Source organism: Neodiprion fabricii, chromosome 3 (assembly GCF_021155785.1).
Source record: "Neodiprion fabricii isolate iyNeoFabr1 chromosome 3, iyNeoFabr1.1, whole genome shotgun sequence".
In the NCBI taxonomy this organism is placed as follows: domain Eukaryota; kingdom Metazoa; phylum Arthropoda; class Insecta; order Hymenoptera; family Diprionidae; genus Neodiprion; species Neodiprion fabricii.
In genome coordinates this window covers 24,361,298-24,382,160 of record NC_060241.1, presented here as the reverse complement: position 1 = coordinate 24,382,160, position 20,863 = coordinate 24,361,298, and the positions used below count along the sequence as shown (strand labels likewise).

The window sequence follows — 20,863 nt, the reverse complement described above, 5'->3', positions numbered from 1 at the left end:
TTGAGGAAGGAAAGTGGGAATGGTCTCGTTATACGGGGTCCCGCATTAGCCTAGTTAAGAGAAGCAAAAGGCAGCTCCCCGTGTCGATGGGCGGGCAGGTTCTTCCCTTCTTTCTTCGCTCTTCGCGGGTCTTCGCTACTTCGCCCGTAGATTCGTTCGTTCGGCCGAGGGTCGTCCTCTTCGGCGGATGGGGTGAGCGTACGTGGCGCACGCTGGAACGGTACGACGGGAACACGAGGACCAGATTAGACTCGGGCAATCAAGGCAATTATACACTCCGGTGACGCTGACCCAGCTCCGGTCCGAATTCTCGACGTCCGCTAACTTCATCCCACTAAAGGCTTCCAGTTCCAACTCTTCCGCTGGCCGGTGACCCTCGAGAAACTCATCACCGTTCCTGTAATCCCCACGTACGAACCCAAAACGAATGGCGTCCTAAATTAAACCGACGTTGGAACGAGCTCCGCATAGGTATACGGTGCGTGCAACGAGTTTGACGCCGGCGGGTATAGCGATGAAGTATACGCGGATCTTTGTACAGTTCTATAGGCACCCTGAAAGTCGTATAAGTAAGCTGACGTCGGTAAGGTGAACAGCTCTAAAGTTTTATAACTCACGCAGAGCTGCCCAAATTCAACGGTAAGGCTCGAACTACGGTCGACGTCCTTATTTCACCTGACATTCGTTCAGATGAATGTCGGTCTACGAAGGTGATCGTGCGGTAAGTATTTTTTTCATAGAATTACCTCTCGTTCACCCTCAAACATTCGGCGTATACCTAATACGAATCATACTACGTTGGCTTATATGTATGCTACAAGTTGAAAGTCCGATCTCAAGGTACTTTCAGGAGATTGTAAGTGAAGCATTTGTCTACCGTTTCAGCATCACCTTACCGGATTTAAAACAGAGACTGACCGCGTGTTTGCGGTAAACAAGACTGCTGATTTTATAGTAATTATCGCGAAAGCGTGCGTCAATGATAAATTGCGGATCACGTCTGGGGCGCAGAGTGTAATGAGAAGAAATTGTCCCCTCTGGCCGGACTGCACGAAAGTATCTTCGTCGTCAAAACGGGGGCGGATTCGTCACTCCCCAGAGTCGACACGGGTTGTTTTTGTCATAGCTAGGCTGCCTGCCCTCGAAGTCTGTAGAAAAAGAGTAGTACGTCTTCTGGGGATATTATCCACTTGCGAACGTAGACCGAAGAGAATCAGCGCGAGTCTGGGAGCGGAAAGTGCCGGAGGATCGTTAAATTAGCAAGAGTGTCTTTGAGGGTGTGTCTCGTGCTCCAGCCGAGGCTCGTGCTGCAGCGGAGTTGGCCAGCTTGGCTCATCAGAGCCCCTCTGTTAAAATTATGCCGCTGCCACTATCTCGGCGAGGCTTTGCCGAGCGTAAACTTTCAAGTTTCTGCCCTAGTTTTCCATTTTGCAAATTTATCAAGTTATAACACTACTGCATCAAATAATTTCAACCTCGCAATCACGCGCGGCTCAAGCCTCTCAGCTTAGAATTATATAATTTCACCTGCAGCGCCTGCAGCAACTTTGGACGGGTCCCATTTTTGTTTTCTGCACTCCAGCCATTACAGGATATACCTTGGTACGAGCTACTCCGACCCGACTGTTAACTCCGAACGGCCGGGTTCAAATTCATCCCCGCAGAGTATCATCCAAGAAAGTACCACCAGGGCAAGGTGTACAGTTGTCAAGAAGGCAAATTGCGGGCTTAATCAACAAGGAGACCGCAACCCGCGCCCTCCCAAAGCAGCCGAAACTAGCGACGAGGGAAAGCGCGATAGTTTCCGTAATCCCATCTCCTTGCCCCGAACAGGGCCCATGGGCCCCAGGGTCCCCCCACCCCTTCTGGATCAACCCGAAACAAGCTTTGTGCTTCTGCTCCAGTTAACGTACCGCATATACGGGTTCTGAGCGCGCCGACAGCCCGCTTTTGCAAAGGGCGTCGCGATACAATACACCTTCTGTTGTAACGTAACGTGGGTTAAAAATACCCGCATGCACGTAGTTCTATAGGCGCCCTGAACCTCGGCCGGGTAAAACCGCGAAGAAGACCCGGCGAGCCCGCGGCCCAGGGCTCAACACACGTGCATCGTTGAGCCTGAATTTTTGCCACACCACCCTTCGGACCCAGTGGACATTAATATTTCACGAGATTTAGGCTCAAAGTTACTGCAGCCATCCAGTCAAGCTGAAGTAGGTCGGCGTGGTGGGCGGGAGGGTGTGCCAGGGGTGCTAAAGTGCCGGGGATTCGGGCGGGAGGGAAGGGCAACAATCGAAGCGCTAGATGCTCTCGGATCAGAAAGGATTTTCAGTGGGATTGTCTGTCACTGTCACGCGGTGCACACACCAGTCCGAACCACGAACTCGTTGGGTGTATTTCTCTTCACGTGTTCCGTGTGTTTGTTACAGCCGAGGCCTTGTACGGACACACCTTAGACGAATACCCATCACTCATTTAGGAAAAGCTCTAGCTGACGTTGACGTAAGTTTCTTTCAAAAACAGCAATATCAATGTCACAATACCGTGAAACTGAAAAATACGTTTTTTACCGTGACTCGGAAAAATGGTTTGGTGACAATTTTGTTTTAACGAACGGATTTTAAATTTCGGTCATTTTACTGGTCGTCGTTGTTTCAAGCTCCAATAACTGATCTTTTTCACATCGGCGACATGACAGAATATCTGAACACAGACTTCTCGAGTGAAATGCACAAGTTTAGCAGAGCAAGGATGAAACAAAACGGGACAGTGAATATTTTCTGAAGAACGTTTGAAATATTTTGAAATTTGCATGTTAATATTGGGTTCACAGGTGTCAGAGCGAAGAAAATATTTTATCGAATACGATAACAATCCGTTACTAAATTTATTCTCCACCGAAGACAAACGAATAATTCAGCGAATTCAATTTTGCTGTTCGTATTTTTAGTCAAGTAGAGCGTTCAGGAAAGTAAATAGAATAAAAACTACATTTCTTTCGTCTGCTCACCGGAGCTGTATCTCTGATTTTACACAGTCGAGCTTTCGATTTCAACAACTACATTAAAATCGGAAAATATATCGGGGCGTCGTTATCCTGGTATATTTGTACTTTCGTTCCCCCGGAGACATTATTTTGATCGTACAAGCCTTGTTCAGTCCCGTACAGTTGTCGGGTGGTGAATTTCTCCGGTGTAAAGCTTCGCGATAATATCTCGACCGACGTTAAACTGTGTGTTGAGTGTTAATTTGTCCAGCCGCACACGTGGGTTTGGCGAGAAATTAAAATTACGACCTATATACGGGTGGAGAAAATATATCGAGGATATTAAAGTATAAAATGTAACACAGTCCGCGATTTCCCCTCGTGTTTGCTTTCTTATTTAAAATACGGGGAACGGTTATGCTTATGCAAGATGGTCGTGATTCCTGATAAATAGTTTACAACTCTGTTATTCAGAAGTTTCACAAATCATGAGGATATGTTTTTCCAACCAACCGAATCTATCGATCCACAAGCCGGTCGTCAATGCATGGGTGTCTATTTCCCGAAATAGTGCAGCGTACGGATACTTCGACAAGTTCCCTCCGCGTTTTATTTTTCCTTCCGAAACAGCCTCTCAAAGCCGCGAGTATATGAATGATTAAAAATACTCGGTGGAATGCGTGTAATGGTTAAATTCCCAATCTCAAGTGCGCCACCAAAAATACGCGAGGGGCTATCTCGACTAGTGAGCTGGCTGGTTGCTGCTGCCGACACTCGAAAATTCAACAACCACGCTTCAACCGCATATGTTGCACTGTTTTTCCAACCGAGCACCGCAAGCATGATAAACCATCATCGGCTATTACCACTCGAAAGTTCAGGCACGGTGGATGCGTAATCTTGGTTGTGCCAGTGACGCGGCAGATTCTGCGCTCTCTCGGTTTGGCGGAGTTTGAAATACGAAGATGCAGAGAATTCTGACAGTGGCAGCGGAGGGCGTTTATTTAAATTATTTCTTTCCGAGCCCTCTTTGTATATTCCTAATCTAAATATTTACGCGCCTGGGGCTGGCGCAAAAGACGATTGAGGTCACTGACTCGACGGGGCACCTCTTTCCTTCCCGCCTTTCAAAAACTAACGAAAATTTTTGTCTACGGTATGAGTAATATCATATTTTGTACGTTAGCTGGTTCTTCGCGCTAACGTCAATGAGTCATCGCGCAGAAATTTGAGATAGGTGTGCCATTTTATTACTCACCCTGTCATATGTGATTTTCGAAAAAAACAGTTGTAGCGAAAATAGCCGAACTTTCGTTCTACTCGCGTGCCTTTTAAAGAACCTCTATACTGCTTCAGAATGACACTGCTGAACATGTTTCCATGTGATTTTTTCCCCATTTCGGGCACTGCTCATTGCTTCACCCTCAGCTTTAATCGCCCTGTCCTCATACCTATATCTATTAGGCAGGAAGGAAGCGAGAGCGAACGCGGGGTCGGTGCCAAAGTTGGTAAAAAATGTATTCGGAATAGGAAGGGAAAAAAGGTGAGAGCAGCTGGTTAATTCGTTGAAAGAAACGGGGAGATAAAACGCGGAGAATGGAGGCGTGAGGGATGGATTTTCGTACATAGCGCGTTTCTCCCGACGCGACGCGACGCCCGAATGTACTTCTTTGCCTGGTCCAAAGCCACACCCGCCAACTCTGACCCTAGGATTAATTTTCGGCTCACAGAACCTCTCCGCTAATTGCGCGGAAATTAATTGCGAAGTTTAGACCGGCCTATCTCTTTCTAGACACGGGCGTGATTTGTGCGTGTAATTCTTTGCGCGTGCGTGCGGATCGACGTCGCTGCAATTTGCCGAAATAGTGACAAATCTCCGGGTTAATGGGCACCGAGAATTGCACCGAGAAATTACCTTCGCCCGCAGCTGCCGAACGGCTGCGGACCGCGGAGGTTGTCTAAATCTTGCGAGGGCGAAACCACCTGGCCTGCAATTCATGTCCTCCTTTTTTCACTCCACCCCTGTTTCTCGAAAACGTTTTACTACCCACTAAGGCTCTGGCCTGCCAGCCCAACCCACCGCCATTCGCACAGAGGAAATAAGTTTCTTGCTAGACTAGCCACTGGGGGCGCAGCCCGTTCGCCGTTCACCGTTCTTCTGACTGGCAGCCGTTACATTTTCTTCCAGCATTTCTGTTTTCTACCTTCACGGTGCTTTTCTGAAACTCGCAAACACGGTACGGTTCTCGGTTCTCCAATTTCCCCTTCGCCATCGACGATTCGTGCTCGAAAGCGTGGTAATAACGTGAAAATACGTACAGCTTTCGTCGCGTCATCTTCTTTGTTGTAGCACGAAGAAACTACACTATCCTAAAATCTGATTGGTTTGCGCCGTCATCGCCACAAGTGCCGTAATAAATGAAATTGATATGAAATTTGCAGTTATCTTTATCTCAGGAATTCCGTGTTCAATCTCACCATATGATTTTTGATAAAACGAAATTTCTCTTCCGCATCAGTATACCTGCAAAAAGCAGGGATCACGGCATGCGGCTGCCGAGCTTTGATAGTTCGCGCGAGGTTGCAGGGATAATGGCATACTGAGAGGGTTAGTTTTGTGAAAGTTACGACACGAGGGGCGCTTCCGGTGAGCATCGCTTTGATCCAGCGCCTAGGGAAAGGCGAACTCGCGGTCTGTCGGGAAATCTAGACCGATTTTAATTAGCTTTCTTAAATTTACTCGGCGTCGCAGAAATCTCGTTTCAAGCGCGTATAGAGTGGACGAAGAACGGCAGAGCGTCCCGAATCTTCGGACGACGAGACGATTGTCATGCAAATCATAACTAAAGCCAACCCGATCAAGCTGCGGTATTAACTCGTGAATCGGAGGCAAGAGCACTTCGAAGCGGGAATTAGGAAGAAGCGGAGCGATTGAAAAGTTGAAGAGACTCTGTTCCAATTCGCCGCATCTTCGCTCTTCCTTTCCGTTCCATTTCGCACCTTTCTCGTCCATACTTCAAGTCAAAATTTATCACGCGTAAATCAACCACTGCGACATCCTTCCAGCTGTTATCACTCGTTCAACGATAAATCAAAATCGCATCTCAAAGACAGATCAAATAATTACCCTCAGGTAAATTTACGCTGCGTTATACAAACTTCGAGCTATCAGATTCACTTCTAGAAACAATTGCTAATGAAATTCGCAAAGTTTGAAATTGAAACCTTATAATTTTGTCGGATTACTGTATAAAATTAGACTCCAGCATTTCGCGAGCTTCGATAGATTTATGGCAATAATGTATTACATATTTTTTTCGAATCGATTTCATAAATTAACGCTAATATCAGTTGTTCTAAAAACTATCGAAATTACTTAATTAATATTGTTGCTTGACCGATTTTTTCATTTGGAGTAATAATGGACAACTTTTCATCCTCAGTGGGGATTGAGAAACGTAATTTTCTCAATCAAGATATTCGAAAATTTTGACTTTGATACTCCGAGCTAAGCATGCTATGAAAATCAAAGTAAGTTAATCAAGCACAATTCGATATCAAGGCTAAATCTAACGAAGAAGTAGCAGCTGGCTGTGAAGTGATCGACGTCAACCCTCACAAAGAAAGTGAGTAAAAATCCATCTATTTTTAAATTGTATTTAGATACGATATTCAGCATCTCCGACACGGATCGAAAACAGAGTACAAACGGCGATGGCGTTGAATTCAAGCACGCGTCGCATGAAACTAAATTATGTGAAATTTTAATTAAACTAAGAATTCTTTTCGAATGGATAGAAAATAGTTCAGTTCTATCCTGGATGAGTTTGGCAGGCGTCGATACTATTTCTAATAACTGATCAAATCACGTTCAATATAACCTGTAGTTTTCTAGAAAAAAACAAAATCCAAGAATAGTAGATGTAAAATCACCAAGTGTAATCTGCTCTCACCATAAGATCGCCGTAAAGGTACGAGATTTCCGGATAAGTAATGAAGTCAACCATGATGACGTCTTCGCCTTCTGGCGTATGTTATTATTTCTTGATCACAATATAGACAATTCACTGAATAAATTCCACTCTGCTCTGTTACAACTGCAGGTATAATTGGAGCAACTTCGTAAACACAAGGCACCACTTGTCAAAGACAATTAGTAACAGCTTTTTCTTGAGTCAAAATTAAATTTCGTGCAACGACTTGACGATGTATCACGAATACGGATCGACTAGGAACATTTGATTAACGTTAATTAGAGCTCGAGACTCTATAATCTAGGTACGTGTGTGTACTGAATTTAACGCGACGCCACGTGCCGCACGTTCCTCGTTACACTTTCTCACTGCGCTTCGAATTGAGCGTGGCTTTTATTGCGCAGCTATCAGCTGTACGCTTCTGCGCAAGTTCACTTCGCGCTCGGAAGGTTGAAAATTGTTAGACACGCGTTTCCTCCCGAATTCTCGCGTACCGATTGATATATTGTTGACTGAAGCGATCGAACCACCGGTGACTGTTTCGACACTTTCATTTCACTACTTCGGCTATCACTGATGATGATATTTTTATCGCGTACAGTCAACAGCTGGTGACACCTTATAGCACCACCAATTTAATATTGAAACGCGCCAACCGCGGTAGCAGCGAGTGATTTCATTTATGTAATACTCATTCTTTGGGTGGAAAAAAAAGGAAAGAGAAGAGAAGGATGTAAAAAATAACCTTTCGGGCTATATTTACAGAGTAAACATTGACGAGCGTGAAACTCTTTTTTAGCCACTTTCAAGTACACGGATGTTTCTACATGCCAAGAAATTTGACCCCCGTTAATTTGCACAGCACAAGGAACACGGAGAAATACACACCCTCACTGTACACACGCGACACGTGATGAGCTTTTCAGCAGAGTACAATCACCGCAGCCCGACAACTTTCCAAACAACACCAATTACCCGAAATGTCACGAATTAGTTGGAGCAGAAAAAGAGAACTACTGTTCCAGATTCTTCTTTGTGTTGTAAAATCAACTCAAGTACGAAACCCGGCACGTAATAGTGAGCCGTTAATTTTTCCCGCGCAAAACTCCGTTCGATACCAAATCCGCGTCATACACGAAGAGTTATCGCCAAAGGTCGGCTGTATTGTGCAGGATAGCCGCGGATGGAAAGTGATATGCAGTCGGAGGATGCGGCGAGATGCGATGGCAGAGTATGCGAGTCGCGGGGCGCGCAAGCTCGTGATTTAACGACGAAAGGACAACGCCGGGTAAGGGCAGAAAGGGCCGCGCGAAACTGCGACGCAGCCCGGAGCCAAGGCAGGATTTTCTCCGCGGCGGCGGCGGCGGAAGCAGAGACGGAGGCGGAGGAGGAGAGGCGGTGGAAAGCGTTGGAAGCGTTGGAAACGGTGGAAGGAAGCTGCCGCCCGCGAGTCCACGAGGCGCGCACGAGGGTGGAGGCGCTTGTTCGGAGATACTCGTCGGGGTTCGGTGCTGATCGGTGCGGCGCCGCGACGCGGGGCGTCGCGAGGGGTGCGAGCGGACACGGAGCCCTCTGACTACGTCTATCGGCGGCGGGCGAAAGCACGGCGAAGCTGCGGAGCTGAGGGAGGAAACCGGAGAACAGGAGAGCGAGCTCGGTCACTCAGGCGTCGCCGCCTGCACGCCTCTGGCCGCGCCGCGACGCCCGCCGTCCCTCGCCCCTCGCCCCGCACTGCGTACGTTATTATCCAAGCAGAGCCACGTCTGTATAATGCCAACCGGACGCGAGGCGATAAGGATCCCCCAACCCCGTCGCGCCTTGCCTACCTCACGAAGGTACCGATGAAACATATGCGGTCCTTTCCATTCCTGCGCGAAATCAATCCGCCGCTCCTCCGCGGGGCTTTTAACGTTGTTATACTGGCAATCGGACTGTTTCCGCGAATTCTGATTCTCTCAGTTTTTGTACCGCTTATTGCGAAGGTGAAAGCACCGCTTGGAAATTAGGGGGAAAGAAATGTGTTGTAGATCGGATAAATTTGCCCGGCGTTAGGAAAACGGTTATTACGAAAAAATTATGATCAGTATTTTACAGGTGTTTACCGGAACATCGAAAGTGAGAATCGAATTTTATCACCTCTCACCAGTGATAATTCTTAGTTTATACCGTATGAAAATGATATGCGACCAAACCAGATTGTCTAAGATCGAAAATTTTAACCTCGCACAAGTCTGTAAATTAGGTAATTTCATCATCGGGTGACTGTAATCATCGACAGGGTGGGGCTGAAGTTCCAAATTTGAAAAGTTCCCAAAGTGCTTGATGCAGAATTAATTGGTAGTGAAATTTCAAGTAGAGGAATAAAACTTACGAAACAACAAAGTTTCGAATTTTCGGAAACCCGACTGATCAAAGTTCCGAAATGCAAGATTCCGAAAATTCAAGTCACGATAGAACAAAGTTCCGATAGACTAAAATTCCGAAAAATAAAGTTTCTATGGAGTAAAATTGCGAAAATTAAAATATGCTCACACAGCTTAGTTTACTCAGCGAGTGGGTGTAAGAAATTAGAAAAAGCGAAAATCAGAATGACCAAGGCTTCGAACGTCAAAATATCGAAAGTCCAAAACAATATAAGATCAAAGAGATGAATTTCGTCAAGATAAAAATTCACAGTACTGAAAATCTTGGATCATTCAGAATTTCGATGATTCACATTTCTGAATTTTCTCATTCTCGCACTTTCGGATCTTTGAGTTGTCGGAGTCACGCCCTTCCGGAACTTTAAACGTCAGGTTTCCGAGCATTCGAAACTTTGATGTTTCGTCAAAATCTGATTTTTCACTTTAAGATTTACCACCGAAAAATTCGTAACTTGGCCCTTCACCGATCTTCCCTGAATATCTTGTTCTCCCGTTAAACGCTGTTTCTAGACTTCTAGTAAATTATTAAACATACCATTGAACGTTTACTGTGTGAGGTATAGCGAAAAGAAGAAAAAAAACGATGTTCCAGCGTATACAAATAGGTATGTTACGTAAATTCAGCATTCAGGCTAGATACTCGTAGGCGATGTACACTGTGATGTATTTCGCCTGGAGCAGAGAGCTAAGATTGTCTGTATATATACATCAATTTATAAATAAGTCATTTCTTTACTTTGCCGCATAAATTTGGGCCGATTATACAGTCCACTCAAGTACAGACGTCTCAAGTGTATACCGTATTTTGACATTGTGAATATACGTAGATGAAAAAAAAAAAAAAATGAGAGTCTGAAGAACCTAGTTCAAAGCAAGGGCATAAAATGCGAATACAAAATGAGTACGCTCATCGTCAGCGAAAAGCGGGTTTAAAAAAAATGCGACAATCACCGCATCCCAACCTCTCGTCGTGTCATCGTGCTAAGAAAAAAAAAAGGAGTCTTCTCAACGCTCCGCTCGTATCTGTTGCGACAAAGGATATTGATTATACTTACGCAGAAAGACTGCGAAGCAACGGCCGCATTCTCTTGGATTATTTATAGTTCTAGCGTTGAACCGTTAAGGCTATGCAGCGTCGTTAATATTCTTTGGAATAGAACGTAGCGCCTCGTCGAATCGAGCTGCTGTGGGGCGGCTAAGAAGCCCGGCCTTAATTAATAACTGAACGCAGGTTCCTCCTGTAATCGTCAAATTCACGCGAGTCGGCGACTTCGCGTCCCAAACCGCAATTGAAATTTGGACAACACCCATAAATTCCCTTAGCATCGTATGGGGAGGAGGGAAAGGTACACGTGAACGAATAAGAGGGCGGTGGAGATGGGCAGATACAGATACCCTTGTCACGAACAACTGGATTTTTTAGTCCCACGGAGACACCCACGCGATTGAGTAATTTATCCAAACCTTTAAGCCACTCGGTGTTCCCCCGATTCACCGACCCAGGTCAGCCTGCCCCTTGAATTCTTGCTCCGTCCGAATATTCTGTGCGGCTCGTAAAAATTTTCAGCTTCGACGCCGCTGCATACCATCAACCACGCGAATGCTGTATCAAACAAGCGTGGATTTTAGGTGGATCCGACATCGCGATAAGAACCGACGAGCGATCACGCGATCAAGTAGTTTACTCAGATGTGATGAATTTCGGGGATGACCGCCCCGCGTTCATCTCCTGTCACGTCGTTCCGTGTACCTAAAATCTGAAAATAGCCATCAGAATCTTCGCCCTCTTGCTCGCTGTTAGAGCGAAACGGGCTTTATTGTCTTACGGACTTTTGTCACACCGTCGATGACTTTTAGCACCTACTCGAAAGAGCAGCTGCGATCTCTAGAAATGCGAATTTCTTTCGCGTAGCTCAGTTCCGCTATTGAGGCAATTCGATTCTACAACGATTCCGTGCAGGCCGCGAGGTCCGGTTCGAAATTTCGGAAGTTTCGACCGCGGCTTAAGCCGTTACTTCGCGTATAGAGCTTTCCATATTTAATTCCTGTTTATTTACCTTGCCGCGTCTGCCAAGCCTCCGCCCGGAGGTTTCGTTCCTGTGTTGGTCGGCGATGTTAGTCTGGCGTAGCCGACTGTAGCCTAACATTAACAGATCGCCAGATGTTCCTGCGGTTTATCAGAATTTCACGTGTGGTGTAGAAAATGGATCAATTTTTTTACACTCCCCATTCGACCATAAGCGGATCCGCTCGAATTACAACATTCGCGAGGAAAGATGGTTACAATTTTTTTTCTCTTCCTTGGCAACGACGATTGATTTACGTATTTACACACGGTTAAATTATGACCCTCCCTCCTTAAACTTTCATGATAGGAAACCCACGTTTATTCCACTGATTCGAATCACAAAAACTATACGCAGGTAAAACGGCAGAACCTTTATGCGAGAATAATTTCTGATCGATTGAAGAATCGCTTACACATTTTGTGGATGTTGATCCGGTTGAAAAAGCATATTATCGAACTCTTGATAATGAATCGCAACTTGATCCCTCGTCGACTCTTCTGATGAGAGACGATGTCGCTGTAATCACGGATACTGGAGAAAAAATTGATTAGCGGAGTGCTCGAAAAGTGGATAATTAAGAAAAAAAGGGTAAAAAGGCAGGATCAAAGTAGACAGTTTATCAACGTGAAAATATCTCAAGTCTGCGGTAAAATGGTGGAAGGAGGGGAGCCGCCGCCCTCGAAGAGGTGGATAGACGTCGAAAAATCGACTGCTCTCGAATCTTCCACTCTACGATCCTCTTCTTCAATCGGGGAATAAGTTTGGAATCGAAGAGGGAGAAGCTTCATACCCGGCTACTGCGATTTGGTGATGTTTAAATTTATTCAGGAGCCGGCGTTACTCGATGCTCATTTCGTAACCAAAATTGAAGAACGTCCTTGTTTACTGCTCGCTCATGTATACGTGTGGTGAGCGAGCTAAATTTATGACTATTTACATAATTAGGTTTGATTAGCTACACCGGGCGTGTACGTACGTATGTATGTGTATCGCAGATGCTGTAAATCATCGCGCTGAGTTTTGCTGCGTAAGCAAACTAGACTGATATTACCTGCGGTCGAGAATTATGTTTTGTTAATATCCTTAAATTTTGAGAAACGGCATCTGAGATGCTGACGGATGACTCAAAAAATTCCTTAAACATTTCTATGATCCAGTTCGTTAATAGAAAAAATATAAATCAAGGCAGAAGAATACGATGAAAAACCAATAAGTCCATCAGAAAATTCTCAGTAAACCATCGTGAATAGATGAGATGAAATTTCGTATGCAAATAAACTGTTTCAAATTCCGTCAGCGTCGAGAATTTGTAGGATATAATCCATTGCATATCTCACAAAATTTAGTAGGTATTTGTAACTGTGTTTATAGTCTCAGCCATGACACTATATTTGACTTGCTCACGAGCTGGGAATATTTCACTATAGTCCGAAATAAAATTGCTCTCAACTCTAAAATTTCCACCTCTGTAATGAGTTCAAGATTAAATCTACAGCTCGTATGAGAATTTTAGCGGATATCGAAAGTGGGAAAGATTCAATAATGATTCGTCTTTAACTCAGCGACTTAAATAGAACAATTTTCTCAAATTAGATCCGTTTCGACTTTAATTCCGCAACGTGAGTGTTTTCACAAAAGAAATAGGGCAAAACCGAATTTTAAGACGTGAAAATTTTCCAGGAAACTTAGCATTGTATGTGTATAATAAATCCAGAAATACTCGTTCACACAAGGCGTGTATTCAGGCTACGTCATCGGTAAATCACGAAGTCCGGTAAAATTGAGTAGCTGCGAAATGAACGTCCAAACATCCAAGCGGGTCGCGAACGACGTGACGAAGGTGAATCGCAGGTGCACGAAGAAGGTGCAAAAAATTCGTTAAGAAAGAATGCGGAGAATTCGAGATGGCGGTGACGGATCGAAGCCCTGCACTCGACGATATCAACCTGAAGGGGAGATCTCCGCGCGTCCGTTTCTTTTCGCATTTCTCGGGGCGGCTATCGGTCGCATTTTACACTTGCAGAAATTATTCTCTCATGCATGGATTAACGGCGGTGAAATACGTCTCTCCGTTCGTTTCTTTACCGAAACACGTCCTATATCACCGTTTCAGCTGTCAGATTCAAAGATACATATTTACCGCGGTTACGTGAGACGTGTATGCATTTCCAACCTGTGCAATCCCTCACTCCGGCGACAAACGGGAATGCGGGATTTTAATCTGCGAAAGAATCTCTCAGACATGTTTGAAATAATGATCGCAGCTTTTTACTTCTAACAACCGCACGCTGCGTAACGTGAAAATCTGCGAGTCCTCTTCGTAAAAAATGTATGGTCACTTCGTATAGTGTTGAGTAATACGCTATAATAATTATCGTCAGATTGTCTTCATTATTATGGAAAACCTACGAGATTGTTTTTTTATTTTGTTTTATTTGTCTTATTATAAACTAAAAATAATATATTGAAAATCTTTGAATATTCCGATAACTGTGAGTAACTTTAATTCAATTGAAAATTTACCGTTTGACGGAGTATTTCAAGAGAATCGACTTAAATTCGAAACAGGAAAACAACTCTAATTCCAAGATCGTAAAAATTTACAATTTATTGTCAGATTATTTTTGACAGGGCAAACAATCGGTTTCGATTTCGAACTCGGAACGATGTAACCGTGGCTCAAAATCGATGTCTAAGCGTTGTCATTTCTGTAAGAATGATGTATTGTAGTGAGCTTAAAAACTGAGTGGCAAGATCGATTTTCCAGAACGACTTTCGCCAACCGGAAGCGGAAGCAATTCGTTGCTCTCAGGCTTCAGCACTGTTTTGCCATTCTTCACGCTTAACACTCTTTCTTTCACCGGGGTCATGCACACTGACGGAACCAAAAACTTATAACAATCGAAAGCTAAGTATAGAAGCTCTGCCTGCACGATCCTTTTAGACCAGGTTCTATCGCTCAGTTTCAAAGCAGGTTTCGCGTTCGTTACTCAATCGTCCAAGTAAATCACAGCCTCGTTCATGCTCCGTTAAATTACAGCACCGGTAAGCTCGGTTTTTGCCAAAATCACGATATCGAAATATGCTCACAAACGTTTAGCAGAGCTTGACAGATTGGATAAGAACTTTCGAATTAAATCAGATTAACGGAGGTACTCAACTTCGGCTACTACTTAAGAGACAAAACGTTTTTCGAAGCATTTTCACTGCGAAGAGAAACTTCGACGTTGTTTAATTATGTATCTGTCTTTTGCGACTAATAAGCGATGATTTCAGAGCCGGCTTAGCAGAAATTGTCATTTCAAATTTAAAACGTCTTCATCCGTCAAATTTTACCTGACCATGAATGTCTATTGACTGAGATATTGCTGGCGTAAGCGTCGCGCAAAAAATTACATTTCTAAAAAGTATGCTTGCGAGAATTCAAGTTATGGAGCCAAATTTTGTCGGAAAAATTGGCGCCACCTGAGCTATGCAATAGCTTCCTGCGCTTCTGAATAATCGGTGCTACGTTGAATTATGCAAAGTTGGTTCTAACCAGAGGCGTCTGCTTTTCGGACCAAAAGAGCTTCCAGATGTTTTTCACCGACGCCGTAACTATCCATTTGATTCAATTGCTCGCAGAGTGCATTTTTACATAACGTACTCGTTGCTCCGGCGCTGCGCTATGCAGGCCAACATCGACTGAAAGTTATATCCTCCGTTTTCTATACCATGTGGTTCGCGATGGAAAATTTTTCGCATAAAATACTTTCGATTTACGCGCATTGTGAATCGTGTTGTCGAACAGCTTTACTTGTTTCAACAAACTTTCAATCAACGAAGCAGAACAACGGAGCGCTCAGTGGTTCACGTTCGTTAAACGAGGCGTAGTGTATCACGGATAAGAAATAAAAAAATATGGCAGGGCTGCAAAAACTGAGAAACGCTAACCAGTTAGCGAAAATTGAACAAATTCGAACGAACAAACAACTGAAAACTGTTGAAAAATTCACGAGGCACGATCTCCGGACGGTTCGAAATCAATTTGTTAATTTTTCCAGAGTAATTTATTCCCCTTTGCTGGTCGACGCCTGAGGCTCGTGCGTGTATCTATCTTCATAAAGTCATAACTCTGAGCGAGGCCTCCACCCCGTCTCTCAGCATAACATTTAAAACGATTTCCTCTGGCAACAGTGCCAAGACCGCTTCGGTGTTGTTTCGGGGATAGATTAACGAAACGTAACTGCAACTCCCGTTCCTGCCTACGGAAAGTCCTGGAAGTGCACGGTTGGAAGTGCCAGGACTATGATGCGAATGGCACGCCAACGTATGCCGCAACCTGGCATGCAAATTGGGAACGATGTCAGAGTGCAGAGTGAATATTTTTAGCTCGTTGAAAATTCGATGAAAATTTGTTACCGGCTGTCGGGATTTCAATTTCTTTGGCTAAAAACCCGCTTTGGATCTTCGATAAATAATAAAGAAATACGAGCTTTACAAAGCTAGAATGAATTTTTTTTTTTATGCAACAAAATTAACAGTCTTCTACTCACAATCAGTGACAGGTTTCTTAAACGTATACTTAATGTGTGTTTACGAGACGATTCTCCGAGTAAAACACAAAGTTGACAGGATATACGGATCTTTGAAAACTTACAGTAATATCTCAAGTTGTGATAAATCCCTATTTTATGATGGTTTTTTATTTCATTTGCCACAACGAAAGGTACGCTCGGTGATATTCAATTGGACCACTTCGAATCACAGAATAAAGTAAATGGGGAAATGAAAAACTCACCCCTGGTAAAGTCCGCTTTTCATGTAGAGCGTCCTGGGCGCTGATCGCGCTGTCTCGGCTGTAGTATGTCAGGAAAGCGCACCCTGTAATAACACAGAAAAATCGCTGTTAATAAACGATTTATCCATTCGATAAATCACACTCTTAAGAATGCTACTTGGATACTAATTCTGTTAGTAACATTCTGAAGAATCAAAAGAGGTGCTGTTAACGATCCACAATGACGGATAATAGATTCAATAGGAAGATAAATGAAATCCGGTGCTGTATTTTTATATTTAAATAGTTAAATGACCACTTTGGCAACTTCCTACGTAAAAGGCAAATTTGTACAATGGATCGGCAGTACCTAAAACTATATACGGGTCTGAAAAATAAGATCAATAAACAAACTCGTCACATCTGCTGTTATCGCAAATTATAAGAGCTTCTGCACTTATAAGATTGCAAACAGCTGAGTACAGTCTCCAACGGTTTCGCCACCATTTTATGTCTGAAATTCTGTTTTCTAACTTAATTGGATCTGTATTGAATTTTGACTAGTATAGCTAATCTCTTATCAAAAGCCTAGTAATTTGACCTCTGAATATTTTTATATATGAGCCTTGTTTCTGAAAATTAATATCAAGTTTTAAATCATTTCGCTTGTGTTCAACTCGCGGCACACGACACGTACACCATTTCTATAAAACAAATACATATACATAGATGTATATATACATACATCATATACATATATGTATACATGTATGTGAAAGTAAAAGGTGGCGTGGCCTCGCCATCATTATGCATGAAGCTTTAATCGTTCGCACAAGCACCAGAGTTGCATCGCGCAAAGTACGCCCTCCTGCACGATCACGACGACGCGTCTTTGAAACCCTTGGTAATTTCATCGATAACTACACGGCACACTGGCCGTCGTAAAAGTCGCGCAAGTGCCGTCTGGGAATTTTGTAAGATAAAAAGCAAAGGAAAAAGAAGAAAACAGGAACTCCGCACGCAGGTAGACACATGCGGGAAGTACGCTTCTGTCTGGAAAGTCGTTGGAAAAATAAATTCAACCTCATCAGCGCGAAGATTCTACGCTGAACTGGCTGGAAGCAAAGAAAAGACGAGAGCATTTTTTACATTCTTCTCTATTTTAATTATGAAACTCGGCGGAAATTCGATAAACAGCTGAGCCAATACCGTTTATCACATCGGGCAGTACCGAAAAATAAAGGTTTCCGAAGTTGCAGAGCTGACAATTACTCGTGTCGTATGAGGGAAAAAATAGGGTTCAATGCCAACTGAAATCTACTCCCGAGTAAAAGAGAATTGTAAGCGGAATGAAGTCTTCAAAGTGCGGGTGATCAACTGCTAACGACAAGATCGTTTTCAAACTTCAACTCCGACTGCGAACCTACCCGAAAGAGATGCGCGCGTGCCAAGGATCATTCGTCTTGTTGCGGCAAGATAACCAAATGGCGATCAGATATAGGTGAGCCCTTTAAATAAATCTCGAAGACGACGAGGCTGGGCGTAAGTGGAACAGGGATGGAGCGATCGAACGACCGCAGTGAATACAGCCGATAATGGTCAGACTCTGGCTCCCGCTTAGATTCAGAGGTTAATTATCATTGCTCTAACCTTAACGACGTCATAAGGTTTCTGGTCGGTTCGTACGTGCAGGTACCGATTGAAATCGACCGGAAACCTCTGGCAATAGTGTCTGCGTGATAAATTTTTGTGACGTAGATCGCACGCTTTCGCAGACGGCGAGCATGATGCAAATTCTTGCGACCATACGAATTGGGTATTTGCAAATTTTGGCGTAGATTTTGGGGAGAAAAACAATACCGAGACTCAAATTATCAGCGCGAAGTCCGGATAAAAATAATAGAAATAAAAAATGACAACCGAGGTGAAAAAGCGCTGAAAATATACCGTCGAAGAGTTAGGAATACTGAACAGATGGTTCGTTTCATCGATCCTGACACAGTTTCGTAACAACTCGACATCCAACATTTATTCCTAGCTTAGTGAATCCATATATCGAAGGAATAGGCGGCTGTGTGAACTTTGGGGGATCCTTCGAGTATCGGTTCCGCAAAAATACAGTCGTCGAATATCAATATTTCGGGAATCGAAAGCTATTGTAAACGTATTTAAGGTTTATGGCACGTTTGGATTGGGGTGAAAAACTTTTTTCAACCCAGGACGAGAATATTGATATAAAGTGATAACGACAACGAGTTTGAAGTGAATTTACCTACCCGTGTAACCCAGGGACAATAAATTACCCGAAGAGTTCGCCCCTTATCTGCAGGTGCAGTTTCACTCTACTATAAAGCGGAATTAAACTTTTAAAAGGACGGCTCGAAACTTTCCTGTCCAGATCTCTCGGTAAATCCAGCCTGTCCAAACAGCGACTGACTTGGATATATTTTTTATTCAAGGCGTGACAAGAGTAGATTTGCGTGCGACACTTGCGGTGCCGAATTAACTCGAGGTCGCTGTCGCCTGGCAGGTAGGTGTTTAATATTATCTGACGCGACGACCGCATTCGCCGACCCCTGAAAGACTTTTATAAATTTTGATACACGTGCAACGAACCCCCGCGAAGCGTGCGATCGGCCTACCTGAGCGTGAATGCAATGCGTGTAGATCAGGGAGGAGGAAAGTCCCATCCAGAATCTCACGCGACACGAATGGCGTGGGTCAAATACACGATAACGTGACAAATTTGTTGACGTCGTTTGTTCTTTTTCTTCCTTTTCTTGGAACGTAAAAAAATCCACGAAACCGATTCAATCTGACCTCCGGTTTCACCCTGCGACGTGTCTGCGGGGAAGCCGAATCGATCACTGCTACGAACCTGGGACATTTTTATCATACTATAAATAATAAGTTAATAACAAGTGAATTGGGTGGTGATTTGCACGAACGATGACAAATGTAGGTGTAGTTCCATCCCACTTTGTGTACCTGTAGAGCTCGATCAATTTCTTGTCACTTTTATCGACATTCAATCCCTCATTTATTTCGGTCTCATACTTTGATTCGACCATAAATTTCTCACTTTTCCTCCATGCGATATCTGTAACATCAGACTAAACCAAGGTACACTTAGCAGTACGTAGAAATCTTCGTACTGGCGTAAACAACCGCAAGTTAAATCCGTTTACAGGGACGTGTAATTTCTGAATATCGCGAGTGAGTATATCGGAGTCAAAGACCGACCTGCAGTCGAGTTCTGAATAAGAAGCAACGAAAGCAAAGCAAAGTGAGTAAAAAGTATCGGTTCTCGATCTTGATAAAGCGGGAAAGAAGATGAGAAAACGAGTGAGGTATAAGACCGATGCTAATCGCTGATGGGTTTGCATCCAGTCTCATCGTCGACTGTACGTGTTTACAGGTCGTTTGGCTCGTTGAGAGTATAAGTCGATACACGGTGGTATTTTTTTCTTCTTTTTTTTTGTGTTTCTCCTACGGCTTCCAGACGCTCCAGAGAAGTTAGGGGCTTGCCCTTCAACCAGTGATAAGAGGAAAGCGTGACCGTCCCGCGAGATAGCAAAGCACGGCGCAGCACGCTTGCGTCCGCCGTCGCCTCCTCGAGACTTTAAAGTCCCCTTACTTGAACCCCCCCCCCCGAAACCTCGGTGCTCCCGACACTAGATAAGTCCGGGAGAATATTATAAATTTTCGAAACAGTCCCTAAGGCAGATAAGAGGCGAAACTAAACGAGAGAACATTAACGCGGGAGTAGCGAGCCGGTGGGCCTCGATGGTGGCCGGTGATTGATAAGGCGATCCCGCCGGCGATAGCTGCCCCCGGGACACCCGAGGAGGAGTCGGACCCGCTCGATCGAAGGCGGAGGAGGCCCAATCTCTCCAGGCACGCGATCGGCCCGAAGACCGTGTAGTTTCGGCGAACTGAGAAGACGGGCACGGGTGATTTTCTGGGGTAGAGAAACGGGGGTTTTCGAAAATAGCGAGAGAATTCATTGGAGTGAAACCGGCGCGGCGATTTCGCATTTTTTGACATCTGGCAATCGCGGTAGAGAATCCCACAGGACGAGATATTCCTGCGGGGGATTACCAAAGCCTGCAGGATCGAGAGCTGGAGAAGGATGATCCGAGGGCTGGGCTGGGCTGGGCTGGGCTGGGCTTGGGGGACGGTGTGCCCACGTACGTATCTGTCGAAACAATAGATATTGCACGCGATATTGCAGTGTCGTATCGTCGTAACTCTTGGTTGGCTCGAATCCTATTATAAAAGTAATTCTTCTCCGTGCAGTTGGCGGGGCGAAGATAGGGGTGGAGGGTGGACGGGCGACGAGGACGGCGATGGGTATAAAGTGGAGGATGGAGGACGTATAAGAATACTTGGTAGCGAGGGGGCGCCCGATGGAACGGGAGGCTCGTAAGGGTTTTTGCCTATAAACTTCCCGTCGCCGACGGGAGATGCCGTCGAGGAGAGAGTTGATGCGGGTGGCACGGAGGTACGTACAGACGGATGGACAAACGAACGAAGCATCGAAGTGATGCTGCGTCGTGGGGGCGGAGGGGGGAGAAGACCGTTTTATTTGCGAGGCAATGCGACGGCTAATACACCAGTCACTGGACAGCGTCCAAGTCATAAAACGGATT

General features: G+C 44.6%; 1 protein-coding gene across 7 annotated transcripts in view; it reads right to left on the bottom strand.

Annotated features, from left to right (window-relative positions):
• LOC124177183 (CUGBP Elav-like family member 4) overlaps positions 1–20,863 on the bottom strand; it is a 528,908-nt gene that overhangs the window by 469,396 nt on the left and 38,649 nt on the right. For 6 of the 7 annotated variants that reach the window (XM_046559292.1, XM_046559283.1, XM_046559287.1 and 3 more), the window contains exon 2: positions 16,233–16,315. Coding sequence is in view for 6 of the 7 variants with exons in the window: in XM_046559283.1 (XP_046415239.1) it covers positions 16,233–16,315 (83 nt within the window). In the remaining variant the exon portion in view is untranslated. Of the gene's footprint in view, positions 1–6,939; positions 7,002–7,183; positions 7,186–11,247; positions 11,253–16,232; positions 16,316–20,863 lie in introns of those variants that run through there. The other variant, XM_046559289.1, reaches the window with a different exon arrangement.